Source organism: Alosa alosa, chromosome 14, assembly GCF_017589495.1.
Source record: "Alosa alosa isolate M-15738 ecotype Scorff River chromosome 14, AALO_Geno_1.1, whole genome shotgun sequence".
Classification (NCBI taxonomy): Eukaryota; Metazoa; Chordata; class Actinopteri; order Clupeiformes; family Clupeidae; genus Alosa; species Alosa alosa.
In genome coordinates this window covers 17,369,201-17,389,404 of record NC_063202.1, presented here as the reverse complement: position 1 = coordinate 17,389,404, position 20,204 = coordinate 17,369,201, and the positions used below count along the sequence as shown (strand labels likewise).

General features: G+C 44.8%; 1 protein-coding gene across 2 annotated transcripts in view; it reads left to right on the top strand.

Annotated features, from left to right (window-relative positions):
• Positions 1 to 1,040: 1,040 nt before the first annotated feature.
• arnt2 (aryl-hydrocarbon receptor nuclear translocator 2) overlaps positions 1,041 to 20,204 on the top strand; it is a gene marked incomplete at its 5' end in the record, with an annotated part of 36,011 nt that continues 16,847 nt past the window's right edge. The window contains 9 exon segments of one of the 2 annotated variants that reach the window (XM_048262727.1): positions 1,041 to 1,155; positions 4,065 to 4,112; positions 5,224 to 5,268; positions 6,049 to 6,262; positions 7,039 to 7,252; positions 12,870 to 12,972; positions 15,552 to 15,617; positions 17,636 to 17,721; positions 19,859 to 19,935. In XM_048262727.1, coding sequence (XP_048118684.1) covers positions 1,041 to 1,155; positions 4,065 to 4,112; positions 5,224 to 5,268; positions 6,049 to 6,262; positions 7,039 to 7,252; positions 12,870 to 12,972; positions 15,552 to 15,617; positions 17,636 to 17,721; positions 19,859 to 19,935 — 968 coding nt within the window. 2 annotated transcript variants of the gene reach the window in all.

Sequence of the window (20,204 nt, the reverse complement as noted above, 5' to 3'; positions counted from 1 at the left end):
TCATTATGGATTCAGCCGAGGGAGCAAATGCCGAGACTGCACAAAGGCTAGTAGCCTATTTGTTGTAGTAAATTATGATGATGTTCGGATCATAGAAATCTCATGCTGTTTGCTAGAAATGGTAGTTGTCCTATTGAAAATTGCAGCATGTAGTGCACTGAAGCTCATTATTTGCTTCCTCTCCCCCCATGGTAGCATAAGTAAGCTAAGTGCAGAAAATGCTGTTAGCAAGGTGGTACGAGAGCTAGCCTGTGTGCTGTTCGTGGAGGTATTCTGGGAAATCTTTCTGTGGTCAGGTCTAATTGGGGAAAGCGTTCCTGCAGCATGCTCTCGAAGGAATGGCATTTATCATACCGCATACAAAATGACATAGATTTGTTTCCAATGTTTTGCAAACACGCTGACATTAAAGTGGTGCACCACTGGAGCTGTTGCTGTGGGAGTCTCAGGTGGCCAAACGGCTTTTCTAGGAGTTGATGGAATGGTAAATTGCCTGGGGTTATTAAGACTGCCTGCGAATGCTGTGCTGACTGCTGGAAGAGTAAAAGAAACAACCTTGGACTTGTCAGAGATGATTGAAAAGGAGAAGCCTTGTCCACCCCAAAAACAAATCCCAATGCACTGATTAATGAGTTTGACCTCAAAGGCTTTAATCAGTTAGCGCAGCTATGGATCAGTCCATCTCCCTAAAGTCATCCCTCACATTAACTTCCTCCGTGCACTTGTGTTACTGTAACCCACATTCTGTGCAGCTGAAATCTGTAGGGCCGCACGAGGCTCTGGCAGCTCTTCATAAATACATAAACAAGGTGAACTCGTCTTGGCAGGGAATGATCACAGAGATCGCATACTGTAACGGGATCAAATATTAACACAGGAGCTGGTTCCAACAGGAGGTCTACGTGGGTTTGTTTAGCCTATCCATGGCAGGCTGGATGTAGAGATGTTGGAGGGAGGGAGGGAGGGAGGCAAGGCTGACTAGATGAACTGTGGATGTGACAGTGTGTGTTGTCGTTGTTGTTGTTGTTTGTGGCCTGCAGAAATGGGCACAGATCTCCCAGGGCCGGTGGCGATGCCTGGTGCAGTGGTGGGCGTGGGCCAGGTCAGAATGGCCGGGTCCATGCCAGGCAGAGGAGGCAAGAGAAGATCGGGCGGGTGAGTACAATACACACACACACATATTCATACTGCTTCAAACCCAGTCTTCCACCACAACCTCCACCAAACTGCTCTCCTGAGGCCCAAACCAAACACTTCAGCACCTGATTCAACAAGCGCTCTGATTGTGCCTGTTTGAGTTGTGCTCAGGGAGACTGTGCTGGGTCCAAGGCAGCTGCCGTGGAGAGACTGCCCAGCCATCGGGCCTCAAGCACTGGGTGGGACTCGCTGATGTTATGTTTTCTGGTTCTACTTTAGTCCTTTTGTATTTACACAATAGGCACACAGATAGATGGATGTCTTGCCTTTGTTTAGGCTTGTGCTGTCACGTTGTTTTGACATCAGGCTGTGTTTTGGGTTGAGATCAGTCTGTGTTACTTGATGATAGTTGAATGGAAACAATTGAATCAGTGGAGGATCTCTGGAGAGATAAGAGACAAGTTGCCAGAACTTACTTCAAGTCTGAATATCACTTGCAGACCACAAAGCATCTGATAAATAGAGAAAAAAAAATGACCTGTGGTCACATCAGGTGACGGGTGGACGGGGAATGAGAGGGTGTTTTAAGAGCATGTACAGCATCAAGTGACTCAAGGCATAGACCTCAGAAGATTGGATGGGGATGTCATAATGGGAGTCCATCTTACTTGCCACTTTCTGTTGTGTCAGTGTAAGGAAGGATTAGTTTGATTATATATATATATATTCTGAATTTGAGCGTGTTGGAATGAGAGGCTTTGTTGACTTTGGTCAGAATTTAATGAGGTAGCTTTTCTGCCAAACTCCAGAGTTTGACAACATTTGGCAGCAGAACCAGTAGATTCAATTTCAGCCTTGTTTGAGTCTTATTTGACTTTCTAAACAGACATGGTATTTCCTCTTATTCTTAGCCAGTATGTAGCACACATTGGCAAATGCATCTCTCTTTCTAAGAATTATTTCCACAGTCAAGAGAACCTAATGCATGCTTGTGGCAACATTTCAGCAGAAACCATACACTCTTTTTGATGGAATTTGTTTTTCTAATTTGTTATTGGTTATGGATTATCAGGGCTGCTGCAATAAAAGCAAATTGTGCTGCTCTTTTTTGGCTGCACCATTGAGGCTGATATTCACAGACACGCTGTTCATTTATAAATGAGCTCCTAACCCAAGGAATGGAAATGATGGTTACTACATTCAGCTCTCTCACACCCACACCTTTCACTATGGAGCTCATCATTCCAGAAGCCATTATCTGCCAGCTGGTTAAACCATACGTCTCTCTCTCCTTGCCCTTTCGACTGCCTGCAGCCAATGAGATTTCTTTTTTTTATATAAATAATGACCTCTCTACTTCCGAGGAGAGAGGAACTGTGGTCAGTTTGGTCAGTCATGATCTCCTGGAATGGAAATGAGTAAAATCTACATTCCTTTCAAGTAGACACACACCAAGGGTCGTCTGTGTCTGGCTTTCTGTTACACAATAAACGACTGTTTTACCTATAACTGGTTCTGTATGATCAAAGCTTAGTGGTGATAAGAGAAGGCAGGTGAACATGTGAAGTGATTAAGTCAAACTGGCTCCTTAGAATGGGAATGTTGATGAGAGGAGGCAAGAAATTGCATTAGAGATTTGTGTCATGCAGGAAATTGACATGATTGAGTGATCTTAAGGATTATGCAGAAGGAAGAGCGGCTAGTATCACTTGCCACGTTTAGTAGAACTGGACTTCCAGTTCCAGCGAAACTGGCTCTGCTTAGGGGCCAGAAGGGATCTGTTGGACGCCAAGCTCAACCCAGTCCTCTGGCATAGCATTTTAATTCTACGAATACATCTGTTGTATGTCTGTATGAGAAATATTATAGGAGCAGGGAGGATTTAATCAATATGTTGGGAGAAGAAAGTTCCCTTTGGTGTAGTTGCCCAGCTAAGCCAGTAATCTTGTGTCGGGGCACACCCTGATTCAGAGCCAGATGAAATAATTTCAGCTATATTTGGAATGAACAGAAAATTTTGCAATTTTCACACACACACACACACACACACACACACACACACACACACACACACACACAATACACTAAGTATTCATGCATATTACAAAAAGTATTCTAAATTAAAATGGTTTTCCCTACAGTGCAATTAAAAAAAATGCAAAATGAAAAGCCAGACAGTGTTTATTTTATGTAAATTGATATTATTGAGTTCATAAATAATACATATTATTCATTGAAAAAGCACACATGTCTCTCCGTCCTCCCAGAAGTCTAGTTTAGTTAACCCAACTCACTCTCTTCCTGTGGAGGCTGATATTTAGGAATACAAAGCAAGTCCTCATCACCCAAAGGCATTTAAGTGAAAAAGCATTTGGCAGCTTTGCTGGGTGGATTTTGTTTTCCCATCCCTGGTGTTTGGTGACTGGATTTTTATCCATATTGGCTTCCTGGTTAAATCCACTGTATGGGGCAGCATGGTAAACCCTTGCCTGGAATGACACTGATAGTTCAACATACTAAATGCCTTTTCTTGCCAGCTAACTAAGCTGCCTCCATTCTGCTGCACAGGAATACATTTTCTTGTTGTCTATACAGGAAATATTGAGCATAAACAAGGTGGAGTCTGTACACAGTATTGATTGCTGTTTATGTTTATGGCCTCTTAGATCATTGCTACCTGGTGTTTTCGTATCTCTACTCTCAGCTCATATTATAAACAGCAGCTCTGCTGTTATTGTTTTTATTATTTAAATAAAATTATATAATGCTATAATATAATGCTATAATATAATAAAATACTTGTGTGAGAGGAGCGGGGTGTGGAACGTGGAGGTAAAGTGCTTTGCTTTATCATAATAGTCTGTGAGAGGAGTGGGGTATTGACCATGGAGGTAAATGTGCTTTGCTTTATCATAATTGCTCCACAGAATGGACTTTGACGATGAGGACGGGGAAGGGCCCAGCAAATTCTCAAGGTGAGGAAAGGGTCTTCATGCATGTGGATTTCTTCCACAAGATGACTGTATGCTGCAGACGTGTTAGCACTGTGATGTGGTGTTTGTAAGGGATTAGTAATTAGGATTAGGGATTAGTACTTTTCTGTCCATGTACATTAGACATATAGAAGCATTCCAGCATCTGTATATTTCATGGATATATCAGCTGATGACATCCATTATGCCATCTCAACATTTGTCTGAGATTTCTGAGATTTTTCAGTCATTATTTGCTGCATTCTGTCCTTCAACTTGACATCTGCTTGGTGCTGTGCCATCTCAAACATTCATCATATTTTGTTTTCTCTTTAGCATGATGTTTCCGTTTTTTTAATTCATGTTCTCTTTGAAGGACTCGCATCCCTTTTAATCCCCTGCCAGCAAAGTCTGTTTCTGTTAACTTGAGGCACAACAGTGAAGTGAAGACAGTGCCCTCTGTTGGAGAAACGAAGAAGCACACCTCACTTTTTTCCCTGCCCCCCTGCAGGGTGAAACCTTACTGATAAACACTGATGTATATTGATCTGGACACGATTTCGTGACCTGCAAGAATTATGGATCACAGTGTATTACCCTCTCTGGCAAAGCAGTGCCTGAAGTCTTACAATGGTTTTGACCAACCACAGATGTTCTAGTCTGCCTGCCCTTTTAGGTCTCCATGGTAACCTGTGGATCCCCCTCCTGCCAAAAGCTAGTGCCAGGTTGTGAGGGGCAGCTTGGCTTGCACACATATAAGCCTAGTCACTGAAAGAATGAAACAAACTGATACTGTTACTTTGCCCACAACAAGCAGCTTATGCATCAAGCAATTTAGAGGTGGATGCAGACACATTTTTCCATAGCATGTTAATATCTCATGTTCGATCATTCATCCTTAGTTGAGTCATTTACTTGTGACGAGTACGAAAAAAACTCCAAAAATGCATTTTGTGTTCATTTCTACACATCAAACGCTTTTACCAGCTAGCTGACATAGACTCATAAATATTGTGTTCCATACAGATGGCAAGGATGTAATAAAAAAAAAAAAAGCTGAAATATCTGTGAGGAATAAATCATGTGTCTAATACGCTCTCCCTTTTGTTTTCAGGTATGATGATGATCAGATCCCTGCTGATAAAGAGAGATATGCCAGGTAGGGCTATCTTGTGATGGAGGCAGAGGACGGCTAGTGTTGAGGCACTAGGTGCCTTAGGACACTGTCAGAGCCCTGCATCAGCCGGCAGGTCTCAGGAATGTTTCAGCAGCCAGGCCATATTTCTCTCTTGTCCTCATGCTAACCATTCAACTCATAGGCCCTGAGAATACAAAAAAAAGGAATTCATTACCTCCCACTGAAGCATAGAAATTAAAAGGTGCTTTGAACTGTTCAAGAGTGGGGAAGGAGCATTATCGACATGAAAAGGGCTTTTCTGTCTCTCTTCTGTCGTCCACTGTTCTTATGCTCTTTAAAAATTGTAGCGCTGTAATGGTCAGGGTGACTCAAGATTTCCAATCCTCTTTGTGAAAAAGAATTGAGCGAGAGGACTGCTTGCGGCACCGTTCTATTTCTCATCTTCTGAGCAAGTCGTGCATGTTTTGTGAATGGTCTGTTTGTGTCCCCCAGTCCAATGTATATTGACAAATGTAATGAATGTACTTATATTTCTGTGTTTATATCCTCAGAGAATTGCACACAATACCACAGACGCAAGACAATACCCCCTCTTCTCAAAAGCAATAATATTTAGTTTATTGTCAGAGTTTATTACTCCATAAATTATTTTAGTGACTTAGTCGTAAAAGTTTAAGAAACTCAGATTCCAGATGAGGGGTAGGTGTAGGTGTCCCAGTGAGTATATACAGCAGCCTACGTTTGCATACACAGAACAGCACGGCAGTAATAGCCTGCACCTGCCCTTTTTCCTTCGTGCAGGGAAAACCACAGTGAGATCGAGCGCCGCAGACGCAACAAGATGACCCAGTACATCACAGAGCTGTCAGACATGGTGCCCACCTGCAGCGCCCTGGCTCGCAAGCCCGACAAGCTGACCATCCTGCGCATGGCCGTGTCGCACATGAAGTCCATGAGGGGCACCGGGAACACCTCCACCGACGGAGCCTACAAGCCCTCCTTCCTCACCGAACAGGTAATGATGATGATGATGATGTTATTACTATTATTATTATTATTATTATTGTCCACAAATGTGGAAATTTGTCTTTGGTAGAGTGGATGGTCACAGCTTTGCCTGACACTGTGCCATACAAGTGTACTTATTTTACCATTTGCAATTCTAATGTCTGTTTATTATGAGTAGAAAAAGGAGAGGGTAGAGTGGAGATGATGAGTCGCGACTACACCTGACACTCTGCCGCATGAGTGTACTTATTTTACCATTTGCAAATTCTGATGTCTATTTATTATGAATAGATAAAGGTGAGCGTGTGATCAGCTGCTAAATTGCTTCGTCTGAGGGTATATGAATGCAGACGCCAAACCCCAGAGGCTTTTAACTTGCATGGAATAAAACAGAACCATGTCATCTAATCCTTAGATCCTAAATCTAAATCCGCACTTGCCCTATGTGATGTGGCAATAATTTAAAAATACTGTAGGTCCGAACACATGTGTCTGTGTGCGCGTTCACATGCGCTTGCTTGCTTGTTTGTCTGTGTATGCATCAGTTTGGCAGTGTCTAGTCCAGAGAACACTTACCTGTGTCACTCAGGGGCTTACCCTTGTGATATGAGCTACAACACTGGCACATTTACAGAACTGTCTATTGCTCTGTGGTGTCCTCATAAATGGATAAATAAATAAATAAACAACCAAAAAATATAAATGGAAATAGAACATTCGGGTATGATTGTATCCTAGAGGTCCGTCCTCAGTCGTCTGTCTGTGTCATTCTGCACTCTGCAGGAGCTGAAGCACCTGATCCTGGAGGCAGCTGACGGTTTCCTGTTTGTAGTGGCGGCCGAGACGGGGCGGGTGATCTACGTGTCGGATTCGGTGACGCCCGTGCTGAACCATCCCCAGTCCGAATGGCTGGGCAGCACGCTCTACGAGCAGGTCCACCCCGATGACGTGGACAAGCTCAGGGAGCAGCTCAGCACTTCGGAGAACTCCATGACTGGTAAGAGCGCCCGCCGCCTGCTTTCCCTCTCCGGAGCCCCAGACGCTAGGAATGTCGACAACAAGGAGCAGACTGACCTGACACTGGGCAATTTGTCCTCGCATGTCCTCTCCATCTCTCTCTCTGCTGGATCACTACACTTACCGGTATTGCTCTTGTGATTGGTGAACCCATCTCAGGCCACTATTGTTTTGCAAGATTCCCTTCTCGCCACAGTCTTAATGCTTGATATTGCTGTGATTAGTTCTGGGGTATATTGTTACCCGGCAGAAATTGCTGTCTGATCTCTCGAAGCAGCATAAACCAAGGGGGTGGTGGTGGTGGTGGTGGTGTTGATGACCACAGCCCTACACTAGAGGGCGCTGTGAGCTCGGGGAACGAGAGTGACCGAAGGAGCCTTTTAACAGACACTTCTGAAAATGGGAAGCAATTTCAGCGCTGTGTGTGAAATGGAAGAGATTAAGGGGATAAATCATGTAATGCAGAACATATAATCCCCTGCTCATTCGTCTTGATCATTGCAGATGGCACAGACACTTCCGCTCTCATTGTCTGAAGTCAAGGCCATCGAGCGGGCACCCCGGTCAAAAATTTAATTAGGAGATTGGCTGGAACTAACGTGGTTTGGAACGGCTGCTGCTTTGTTTTCCTGTTTTCAGCACGGCTACTTTGTAGACCCTTGTGCTACCCCCAAAGATCCCTTAAAGGTCTGCCATGTGTATGCCAGAGCTCTGTCATACCGTATTATCCCCTAGCAGTAAACTTGCCAGGCCTGTTATGGCTTTCTTGTGGTTGCCCTTATCAGTGTTAAAGCAGCTCTTGGTAATGTTCTCGCAGTGCCTGTGTTGACATATTGTGTGAATCAGACATCACCGTTAATGCTTTTTAACAGGTGTGACCTAATGTGTGTATGACTCGGGACTATAATCTTATTTCTGTCGAGCTTGATGTTCCTCCAGTGGTGAAGTGACAAGTCTGTGTGGTTCACGCGCGCACAGTGCTCTCTGCTTGCACTCGGACAGAGATGCAGTACACGTCCAGGGGAGAATTAGAATGTTTCAGATTACTTCTGATGAGCCAACTGGAATGTTTACTGCCAATCTCGAAATTGAAAACGGTCTCGTCTGTGTGTGTGTGTGTGTGTGTGTGTGTGGGTGGGTGGTATTTTTGTTTGTCGCCCTCCTGTCTCTAAATTAATGTTGTCCTTGACTAATGTCCAGGCAAAAATGTTGAAGCATTCTGATGAGGTTTTGATAACCCCATATAAATGCAGGCAGCCCTGGCTCGTTCGTCTAGTACGCCTGTGGCAGGGGGGACTCTGCCGGTGTGACTGGCATGTGTAATTGATGAGAAGTAATCACTGGTCTTGAACGGCTGACACCAAGTCTCTCCTGGTTGAAAAATTGAGTTTTTGCCTCCTCTGTCACTTGTTATGCCATCCATCAAAAGATGACGGGATTTCAAACCAGTCCCAGTCACCGTTCACATGAAAAGGATCAGTCTTCACTCTATAAGTCCCTTGATTGCATACTAGGCGCATTAATTTGAGTTAATTAGTGAATTACTTTTCAGAAGCCTTTTAATTTCCTCTGAACAGCAAGCAATTTTAAAGTTGGTGGCATACAAATCGTTTTGTGGCGGTGGTTGCTTGTTTACACTTGGGTCTGTGTTAGGTGGTTTTGTTGTTTTGTATTAACTGAAATATATATATATATATATATATATATATATATATATACACATACATACACATACACACACGTACAACAAGAGTTGTTTGAGTTTGAGCCCCCCCCAACAAAGAAATGTCGTATTTCACTGTACCGCCATCATGTGAAACTCCAGATGCTGTGTGTGCTTGATCACGGACACTTCTCGGACGTCGTGCTGGGTCCATCTCTTTTTCTCCAGCATGTTCATTTTGCTTGGACGTCCTCCTGAAGGAGTCAAGCTGGTGGGCCATCCCTGGGAGCGTTCCTCATTTCCTCTTGTTTTCCTGCAGATAAACGCACCTCTTGCCAACCGCCACACACACACACACACACACACAGGGCTCTGATAGAGGGGCGGTCGAGGCTGCATCACCAGTGGTGCGGGGAGATGAAGTGGCAGATAGGGCTGTTTGTCCAGCCTCTGCACCCCGCCGCATCTTCTCGGGGGTCAGCGAGGAACGCGCTCCAAAGCAAACGGGCACACCTGCCGAGAGCAGCGGCGGGAACGGCCCAGGCAAAAAGGGCCGGTGGGTCGAAAGATGTTCAAGCCCACGCAAAAGAGCCCTTACAATAACACCGATGCTCTGCGAAATAACCGGTGGGCGGCTAAGCCGAAACAAAACCTTACTCATCCGGAAATTAAACAATGGAATATGGCCGAACGCCTCTCTGATGACGGTGATTACCAGAAGCCACGTCAGGAGTCCTGAGAGCTGTTTGTTAGCTAAACAGGGATCTTTCTTCGTGATCTCATCAAACAAATCAAAAGCAGAGAGTATTTTCCCGATGTCAGTTTCATATGTTCAAGCCCACGCAATAGTCAGGCAATAGTCATCTCACAACTCGACTACTGCAATGCCCTCCTGACAGGTCTCCCAGCCTGCGCTGTGAAACCACTTCAGATGATCCAGAACGCCGCGGCGCCACTGGTCTACAACCAACCCAAAAGGGCACATGTTACCCGCTGCTCATCCAGCTACACTGGCTACCTATGGCGGCCCGCATCAAATTCAAGGCTCTAACGCTTGCCTACAAAGTAGTCTCGGTTCTGCTCCCACCTGCTTGAATGCCCTCATACAGACATACGCTACCTCCAGACCGCTGGCCCTCAGACGAACGACGCCTAGCTCTACCACCGTGCGCTCAAGCCAATCCAAACTTTTTCTCATCTGTTGTTCCTCTTTGGTGGAACACACTGCCAGTTCCTACAAGGGCAGGGACATCCTTCTCCATTTTCAAAAAACTCCTGAAGACCCAGCTCTTTAGAGAACATCTCCTCTCATAGCAACACTTACAACAAGTCTTACTGATCCTAGCACTCACCAGCCGTCTTAAACTGACAAGTAACTGTTAAAAACAGCACTCACTGATGCACTTATTCTTACTGTACTCTAATGTTTTTGTTTGTTGTCCTAAAATTGTTGAGAATTGCTCTAAAACTTAAACTGTTTACCATGTTGTTAGTCGCTTTGGCTAAAAATGTGTCAGCCTAATGTAATGTAATGTAATATGTTCATTCCTGTGGTGGAAGAAAAATAGCATGCTGTAATGACGCTGACAAGGCTAGCGGTTTTTGTTTACGTCACATTCACATAGTCCCAGAAATCAGCTTAAATCTCACTCAGCTTGCTACATTATTCTCTCTGTGCTTCAGCATCCCTTGTGCTGACCCCTCAAATTCCTCCGCTCTCTGGTTTTCATCAAGCCCTCCCTGATAAACAGGGATAATTAATCTCGTCTCCATGCCTCTCTCAAGCATAGGGAAGGCTCATGCCATACTGGGTGTCAGTCATCTGTGGTCTTGCTCGGCTAAAGCCGTTTTTGACACGTTGTGACGTGGGGCATCTTTTGTGCATTGAGACACTAATTACATTCTTATGAACTTAAGCGTTATTTGAGATGGTTTGAAATGGCCTATTTTGTTTTGAGAATCAAGAGATCGCGGCCAGACTCAGCCCATAGGTTTTCCGCTGTCCTCCGCTTTCACATTGGTCTTAAATTTGCCTTCTTATTTACAGAGCTTTTTTAATGAATCATGCATATTTTGCATCTGTACGCGAGAACAGGGACCAGTATGAGACAGAGATCCACTCCTGGGGATTTCAACAGCTGTTATGAGTTGTGTGTCTTGTGCAAAGGAATAGGTTTCTTCACATTTTTTGTTCTAAGTGGTGCCGTCGATAATTTGTTTATGGAAATGGCTATGAGCTTAGATCATGCCGTCCTCCGTCCTCAAGCACCCTGAGTCCAGAGCGAGGAATCGCAGAATCGCAGAAGCGGTCATTGTCAGGGCGATTTTTGTGATGGAACATTTTCCCTGCGCCTGGGCTATTTGTTCCATTTTTCCCATTAAAGTGACGAAGAGAGGAAAAACAGTTTAATTTTGGGATCTAATTCAATTACAGTAAAACATCTGCTCAGTTTGTGAAAAGCCTCTTGTCAGGCTCCCTCTTTGGTGTCTGATTGTCCATGGTAACATGATGATGGGAGCGAAGCAGGAGGTGATCAGAGAGCAACTGAAGTCCCATAAATTCACATGGAGCTGTACTGATCAAGCATGAGTGTCATTAAGTTCATTAACATTTCCCCATACTGCCATTTCAATTTACTTGAATGAACGCTTTCAGCAAATGCAGTAAATACTGATGCATTGGTATCTAAATAATGTGCTTTGATAATGTATTTTATGGAGTGGAAATTTAATAGTATTTTGGAAGATATCTATATTTATTTGTAATAATATAGGTATGGTATTTAATGCATGATGTCTATATATGAATTTTGGTCTGCCTTGGGAAGTTAATTGGCAACATCAAGGCAGCGGTTTCTCTTCGTCGGTCAACAGCTGTCCACTGCTCTTGTGCCACATTAGCATTTAGCTGACAGGATTTCCTTTCGTACCTACCTAGCAAGCCAGGTCACCACAAGTCCTCATTCTTCCCTGAACAGTCCCACCTTTAATGCTTTACGGCGCACGAGTGGCAGAGGTGTGTGTGTGTGTAGGTTGTGTGTGTAGGGGTGTGTGTGTGTGTGTGTGTGTGTGTGTGTGTGTGTTGTGTTTGTGTGTGTGTGTGTGTTGGGTCAGTGTAGGAAACCGCCCCTCTCCCTCCCTTATCCCCTGCCCCAGTGGCCCTCTCTCCAGAGTGGCAGAGCTGTGTGTGTGGGTGTGTGTGTGTGTGTGTGTGTGTGTGTGTGTAGGTTGTGTGTGTGTGTAGGTTGTGTGTGTGTGTGTGTAGGGTGTGTGTGTGTGTGTGTGTTGGGTCAGTGTAGGAAACCGCCCCTCTCCCTCCCTTATCCCCTGCCCCAGTGGCCCTCTCTCCAGAGTGGCAGAGCTGTGTGTGTAGGGGGTGTGTGTGTGTTGGGTCAGTGGCTCTCTCTGTCCAGTGGGCCCCAGCACAGGGCTGCCACTCTCCTGCTGCTGCTCACCGGCAGGAACAAACACGAGCCCCCTTCACCACCCACCCCACCGCCTGCCACACCGCATTTCGCTGCCATCAAGCACACAAAAACACTGCATGCTTCCCAAATTGGCAAGCGGAGGCCTTCCCTGCTGCCACAGAGTGGAGGAGATCGGATGCAGGATCCTCGGAAACAAAAACACTAACACAGCCTCGTGCCTCTCCTGCCTCTCTCTCAAAAGCCAGCTCACTACACAGTTCTCTGCACTCACTGACTCACAGCTTTTAATAAACTCTACACCTGTGGCTATTAGAATTGCTTTTGAGTAGGAGGAGGTTCTTCTTTTGAGGGCAGTACATGTGTGTTATATTGCAAACCTTGGTGGTCTCAATAGGGCATAGCTTCATTTGTGTGCATCTAATATGCTGCTGCATGTCTGTGCATTTGGTGTACAGCTCTGTGCATGTGTGTTATTGGACACTGTCTGACTCTGGGTTCTCTTGCAGGCCGTATCCTGGACCTGAAGACAGGCACGGTGAAGAAGGAAGGCCAGCAGTCCTCCATGAGGATGTGTATGGGCTCCAGACGCTCCTTCATCTGCAGAATGAGGTAAAGATGTCCGCCGCCCGCTCCCCACTAAAGACCACAACAGAGACTTCTCCTCCTGTTGGAACGGATGTTTTTGTGAAATTTTCAGCATTTCTAAACCCAGGCGCTGTGGGCCAGAGCTCTGCTGCCTTTATGCATTTGGTGGGAATCCAATTATTATCTGTGTCAATGCTCGGGTCAACATTTTGTTGAAAGAAAGAGGCGCAGATAGAGAGGTTTCTGATCATACTGTTGGACTATTGAAGTAGTATAAGAAATGACCCATCTTCACACTCCTTTGCAGTGCGTTGGCAGCTTGTTGTTGACCAGTTGACCAGTTGGCCAACATTAATTCCCTCTGAAGAAAGCCCCTTCAATACCTCAGCATAGCATTGTGCCCTTCACTGTAAATTGACAAACCCAATGAAAAGGTATTTTAGGGATGTAAAGTATGTTTAATTTAAAATATATTTGTAGTTCACCTAAAAATGGTAGGTAGTGTAGAAATGTTTAAAGGCTCAAACAAAATGCATCAGCTTCTCCATCATCATGTTAATGTTCTCAGTAGTTGTGTTCACTCCAGTTCATTCAGTTTCTCTCTCTCACTCTCACACTCACTCACTCTCACACTCACTCACACTCTCTCACACACACACACACACACACACCACTCATTAATTCGGTGTCTCTGTCTCTGAGTCTTCTCTATCATCATGTTTATGTTCTCAGTAGTTGTGTTCACTCGGTTCATTCAGTTCTGCAGAATCGACCCACCAAGCACATCTGCTCGAGTCTTTCAAGTTTTCCAGAAATCAGCTTGTCAAATTCTCCTGTGGTCTGGAAAAAAAGGGGGGTTCTTAGGTTTTTATCTAAAACTTGAGGTCCCTTTTGGGAGACAGCGTTTCAAAGCAGGCCATTTCTTAACCAAATGGAATGACATGAATTTCCTGAGCTGGCGTTCATGACCGCATCCAATAACCCCGGACCTGAGTGCGATCCGCGTTTTTTGTGTCCATCTGTCACCCAGCAGTGCGCGGTGCAGATGATAATTGTTGCTGCGAAAAAAAAAAAAAAAATCCTTGCTCCTTGCTTGAATCCAAGAATGCTCGCTGGTGATTGAAGTCTGCTATTTTGGAGCACACTGAAATGAAGGCCACATGGGGAGGAGAGAATAGCTCAGCGCCCAGCATCTCCATGGGGAGCGTGCGCCATAGCCAAATGGAATCCTCAAAAACAACATAATCATCAACATCGTCGTCCTTCACCCCTCAAATGCGCTTATGTAATGCTTAACCTAGCAATCTCGGCCGCCTTGGCTCCACGTCCAGGAGCACATTTGGCGGTTGTTTTTTCCTCATGTGCACTGTGAACACGCATGCCTTGCATTTGTGAGCGGTGAACAACCTTTTGGATGGAGTGCATCGGGGGAGGAAGTTTGCTGTCCCAGTTATTATTCATGCTTTTTGAGGCAACAACGATGATGGAAGAGGGAAGCTCTCATGTTCATCCTCACACTCTTGGAAAAACACACTCATGCATGCTGTCTCACGCAACAGTTGTAAGCACACACAAACACACTCATGTGTCACATTTACACACACACACACACACACACACACACACACTTGAATTGTTTTGAGTATTTGAGTACTTGAGTATTATTTTTCTTTTTATGATCTGAAAGGGAAACTATGCAGTTTTGGCAATGCCTTTGCTGTTTTCTCCCTACAGCTTTAGAGTATATATTTTATAACACTCCTCAATTGGTCAGTCTGCCGTTTCCTCTTCCCCGTTCCTCCAGCAGCGGTTTACTCACTCTCTGCTTCTTTTAGCTGACTCTGCCATGACGAATGTCTGAGAAACTCCATCACTACCTTGTTTTAGCCGCTTCCTGGCATGTATGTGTGTGTAGTAGTGCAGTAAAGCAATTTGTTACATCACGAGGCTGCGGACACTCAGTCCGGTGGCTCGCCGACCTAAAGTTGCAAGGCTGTTTTTTACGGCTTACAGACGCTAGGGGGAAGCAAGACGGCCACCATTCACCCCAGAAAAACTCGTATAACCATTCCAATGACTCTGAAGCTGTTAAGTTATGGTAAATTAAGCCAAACAAACTGCATAGTTCCCCATTTAACATTCTAACATCTCCTCAGATCCTCAGCTATTGCCTGCATGCAGCACTGTTGTGGCAGTGGGTTAAGACCCGAATAGATAGAAAAGTCCATCTATTCCATGACAATCCATCCATTTTCCAGAAAAAATCTGGGAAATGGATGGAATGTCATCACTTAAATGAAATGGTATCACCCTGGGTTCATGACCAAAAAATGGGAACTGTTCTTGGACTTGAAATGTTGACCTGATCTCGACCTGATGAATCAGTTATTTATCAAATGCTAGGAAAATTATAATAATCCATAGAGACCTAAACTGTACGGTACGAATACCTGTACCTTTACACCCCTAATGCATATTGTCTCACGCAACCCTTGCAAGCACACACTAACACTCTCTCTCTCTCACATTTATATACACACACACACACACACACAGGCACATACACTGTGATATGACTGACCTTGATGTTACTGTGTTTGCAGGTGTGGCAGCGCTCCTTTGGATCACATCTCTCTGAACCGTCTGTCCAACATGAGAAAGAGATACAGGTGAGCGAGTGCAAACGTTGCACATTCATCTGCCCCAGATAGCTTAGCTGTTTGCCTTTAGCAACGGAAACGCACCACACAGTGTGTCCTACTATCTGGGGCAGATCCACACATTCCCCCTGAGAGGACACAGAGAGCCCCCTCCTTTCTCGCCCCTCCCTCGCCCTCAGGAGTGCCCAGCATGCAACTCCCATCCCACACCAACAAAACAAACACCAAATCAATATCATGATGCAAGGCGCGTGTAATTTTTCGGGGCGCCGACTAAAAACTCTGATGTTTTTTCGAAAGAAAGAAGAAATGCTAAATGCTTTGGGGGGAAAGATTGTTTTTCACTACTTGCTTTGGCTCTTGTCTCACACAGAATTACATATTTTAAAAAAAATTGCTGTGCGTCTTTTTTTCCCGGCTGGTTTTTGTCCTTTTGCACTTTCCCAGAAGTGGTTTCTGCCAGGAATTTACTGGCAATGTGTTCTCTCCTCCTGTCTCCTCCTCTACACTCCCTGGGTGACCTCTGACCCCTCTTATGTCAGATGTACCCATTTAGAAGTGGGGAGCGTGCTGCGTTCTCAGATTAATGTGTTTACGAGTGCCGCTGATGGAGGAGGAATGCAGCTGTGGGGGCTTGCGCTTAGACCAGGTTTAAACGGGGATTACACTATCAGCATGATTGACAAAATGTATGTCAGGTGCATCCAAACTGTTCAAACATGCTCAGTCTGCACATCTCTGTTCCATGAAATGGGTGAGTAGTTGAGTGTGTTGTAACTGTCTCACTATTTCTCCATTTCTCGCTCACATACTTTCTTTCTTTCTCTTTCTCCATCTTTCTTTGTCACCCTCTCTCTCTCTCTCTCTCTCTCTCTCTCTCTCTCTCTCTCTCTCTCTCTCTCTCTCTCTCTCTCTCTCTCTCTCTCTCTCTCTCTCTCTCTCTCTCTCTCTCTCAATTTCAATTTCAATTTCAATGGAGCTTTATTGGCATTACTCAATGAAGCAGTGTTGCCAAAGCAAACATATAACAAAACAACACAGATACAATATCTGTTTACAAAATACAAATAAAATAATAATAACAAAATGATAATAATTAAAAAGAGAAAATAATAAATGAAATGTATAATGATACAGTATTACTATATACTGTATATTTATCAATGTGCTATCATGGGTATTGGTTATTGATATAAAGCAAAGCATGTCACAATATGGGTCACTCACTTCCTCGATTTATGACATGTTAACAGGTACTGCTTGGCCCAGTTTTACACAACTTGTATGCTCTCCCAACAAGTATGGGAGCTTGTCTTCATTTTCTAATAGTTCAAACTGAGGTATAATTTGGCTGAATTGAAAGAAATATTGGTTCCTGACTGTGTTGAATTTACTGCATTCAGTGAGGAAGTGTTTTTCATCTTCTACTACTCCCTCACTGCACTGCAAACACAACCTTTCTTCCCTAGGAAGCCAGGTTTGCCTGTGTCCTCCCATTTCTAAAGCCAGAGAGTGTTCACTTAATCTATAGGATGTTAGTCATTTTCTTTGTTTGTACTCGGTAAGATGCAAATTCATAATTGGTTTTGATTTTTTGGAAACATTTCAATTTGTTGGATTGTTCAATATTGTTTAGCCAATATTTGTAATATTCTTCTTTTGTTAATTTTTCGATATGTTTTAACTTTGCCTGAGACATGTCAGGTGTATTCATATTCAAATTGTGTTTTGATATAAGATAATCAAAAGGATCTCTCTCTGGGTGGGTTCTCCTCTGTAGAAGGGCACTGTGATTATATTCCTCTGGTTTTGAGGACAGTACATGGTGATATAATTTGCATGTTCTTTTTTGAATATCAACTAATAGTGGATATCTTCCAAGTTCTGCTCTGCATGCAATATTTGTTGCATTCCTGTGTACCCCCAAGATGTTCTTACAGAATTCCAGGTGTAGTGTTTCTGCTGGGCTTTTGTCCCATAGCTCATAATTATCTTGATGTTTTATGCTCTCTCTTTCGATCTTGCAGGAATGGCTTAGGGCCTTCCAAGGAAGGTGAGGCACAGTACTCCGTGGTTCACTGTACCGGCTACATCAAAGCCTGGCCGCCAGCAGGTATTTATCCCCCTCTCTGTACTGCCCCCCTCCCACCCCCGTCTCTGTCCCCTCGTTCTGCTGTCCTTAACCTGAGGCAGTCGGCCCCTGTACCGCTCATCTGGTTTGGATCACGTCCATCGACAGTGCTGACCTTCCAAGTCAGCTCATATGTACAGTCCCATTGCATATGGATGACCTACAGCAAACCCCCACACACACACACACACACACACACACACACACACACACACACACACACACACACACACACACACACACACACACACACAACCTACCCTCCCTCCAAATCCCGATCCCTGGATGAAAGGGACCTTTCCCTGGAATGCTGTGTGCAGTGTCAGCTTTTTGATGCCAGGTGTGCTGGTCAGGCATCCCAGGCCATAGGGCGCTGGAGTGGGAGATTTAGCAGGGATGACTCCCCGCACTCTGGTGCTGATGGAGACATGCAAGGCCTCCCGCATTCTCCAGTCCCCTCCAGCAGTCCGCCAGGTGTCTGGATGTGGCTGATGGGGAACTTGGGAGTTGAGCAATGCTCACGCTTCACAGAGCTGCATGAAATCAACTTCATTGCTCTGTGGTTGGGGATTTGGGATTAATTCCAGGTATCGCATATAAACACAGCTCGTCTCATGCTTGTGAAAATTGATCACACATGTGCCACTTCCTGTGGGTTGACTAAAATAGCTCTTGAAAGGCTCGATTTAGTAACACGATTTGCCCAGCTTTTAACTTTGGTTAGACTGTCAACAGGAAAGGCATTCCTAGTGACCCCTCTGTCTGGTATTTTAATACAAAGCATTCTCTGGCCCAGCATTGTTTTGGATGATGAATTAAGTTCGATCTGAGTTTGATTTTCGGATTGTTTTCAGCCTCGTTCCAATCCCTCGTATGGACAGTTTAGAACATGGACCTGGAGATTTAAGAGATGTAGTCACAGCTTGATGCGAGTGATCTCCCGGAACGCAAAAAAAGGTTGATGGGAGGCCCCGACATTTTGACCTACACATGCCACAACTGCTTTCTGTTAGCGTAAATGTGAGTTATTATACCGGACAGACGCATGATTTCCATAGGAGGTTTTGGCCAAGGATCTGCCACACACATTTACTGTACACCCTCTAACCCTGTCTTTGAGCACGCACAGCTCCCCCAAACCTCTTGTTTTTCGCCTTCGCTTAAGCCCTGATCAAAGAGGAATGGAGCCAGAATTCAGTCTCTGCTCGGAATTCATCTCCAGGCCCCTCTGGAAGGCCTCCCTTCTCCAGGGTGTCATCATCATCATCACCGTTCCTCCGTGGTGTGAAGGGGCTCCTGCGGTTCTGACTGAAACTGTCTCATTATGCTCCGTTCTCATCAGACCAGCAGCAGCAGCGGTGGCACCCACACAGACAAACAGGGCTCGAGGAATGTTTCTTTTTTTTTTTTTTTGCTCTGGCTTACCTTTTGACTCTCGTTCGAGTCCGTTCAAATCAGATTGCAACAAATTGCGTCCAGTGCACAATTCCTGACTGTGTTGACAGGTTGTTCCCTCTGGAAGGAGCCGGCGATGGCGTAGGGGTGAGGGTGATTTCTCTCTGCAGGCAGCAGAGTCCAAGGCCTGAGCAGATTACACCAGCACTCAAGCCCCCTCTAAATAATTAAAACAAGATTAGATATGTTCTGAGGGCTCAGTGCTCACTGATATTAAGAGGAATGGCAGATGACGGCACTCAAGCCATTTGTCATTTTGATGTTTTTTTTCCATTCATCGTCGTGCCTTGTTCTCATTCAATCTAAACACTGCGTCTTTGTCTTGGGCAAATGATCTCGACACTAATGAGAAAGCAAGTGCTTTTCTTTTTTTTTTTTCTTCTGAAACTGGGGAAGGCTGAACAATAAACAGGATATAAAACCCATTTGTAGTAATAAAAGACTGGGGCTATCATTCCTATTGCCCTTTGTTATGTTCTGAAATGATTTACTGGTAGTAACACTGTCGTGATGTTTACCGAGTGAGAAGCACTAACAGGAATTCTATTTGTGACTGTTTGACCTCCATACACACGCACTCTCTGTCTCTCTCTCACACGGACACACACACACACTTAGTCGGCGGATGTTGTTGATGAGTTTGTTTTCCTTCTGGTCTCTCTAGGCATGACTATACCTGACGAGGACTCCGAGGGAGGCCAGACAAGCAAGTACTGCCTGGTGGCTATTGGAAGACTTCAGGTATGCATGAGGTCATCGATTGTGTGTGTGTGTGTGTCTGTCAGTGGAAGGTTAAGTGTAGTTTAAATCCTGCAAGAGTTGAGCAGGTATGTGTGATACGGTTAGGGGGCTTTAACCAGGAGCCACGGAGGTCAGCGGACATCAGGATCACTCCTGGTGGATTAGCCTAATGGATAAGACATGGAGGATGTGCAGCCACAGCGGCCGCCTCCTCCTCCTCCTCCTCCTGACCGATCTGGGGAGACATCTTTATGGCCGCCATGTACAGT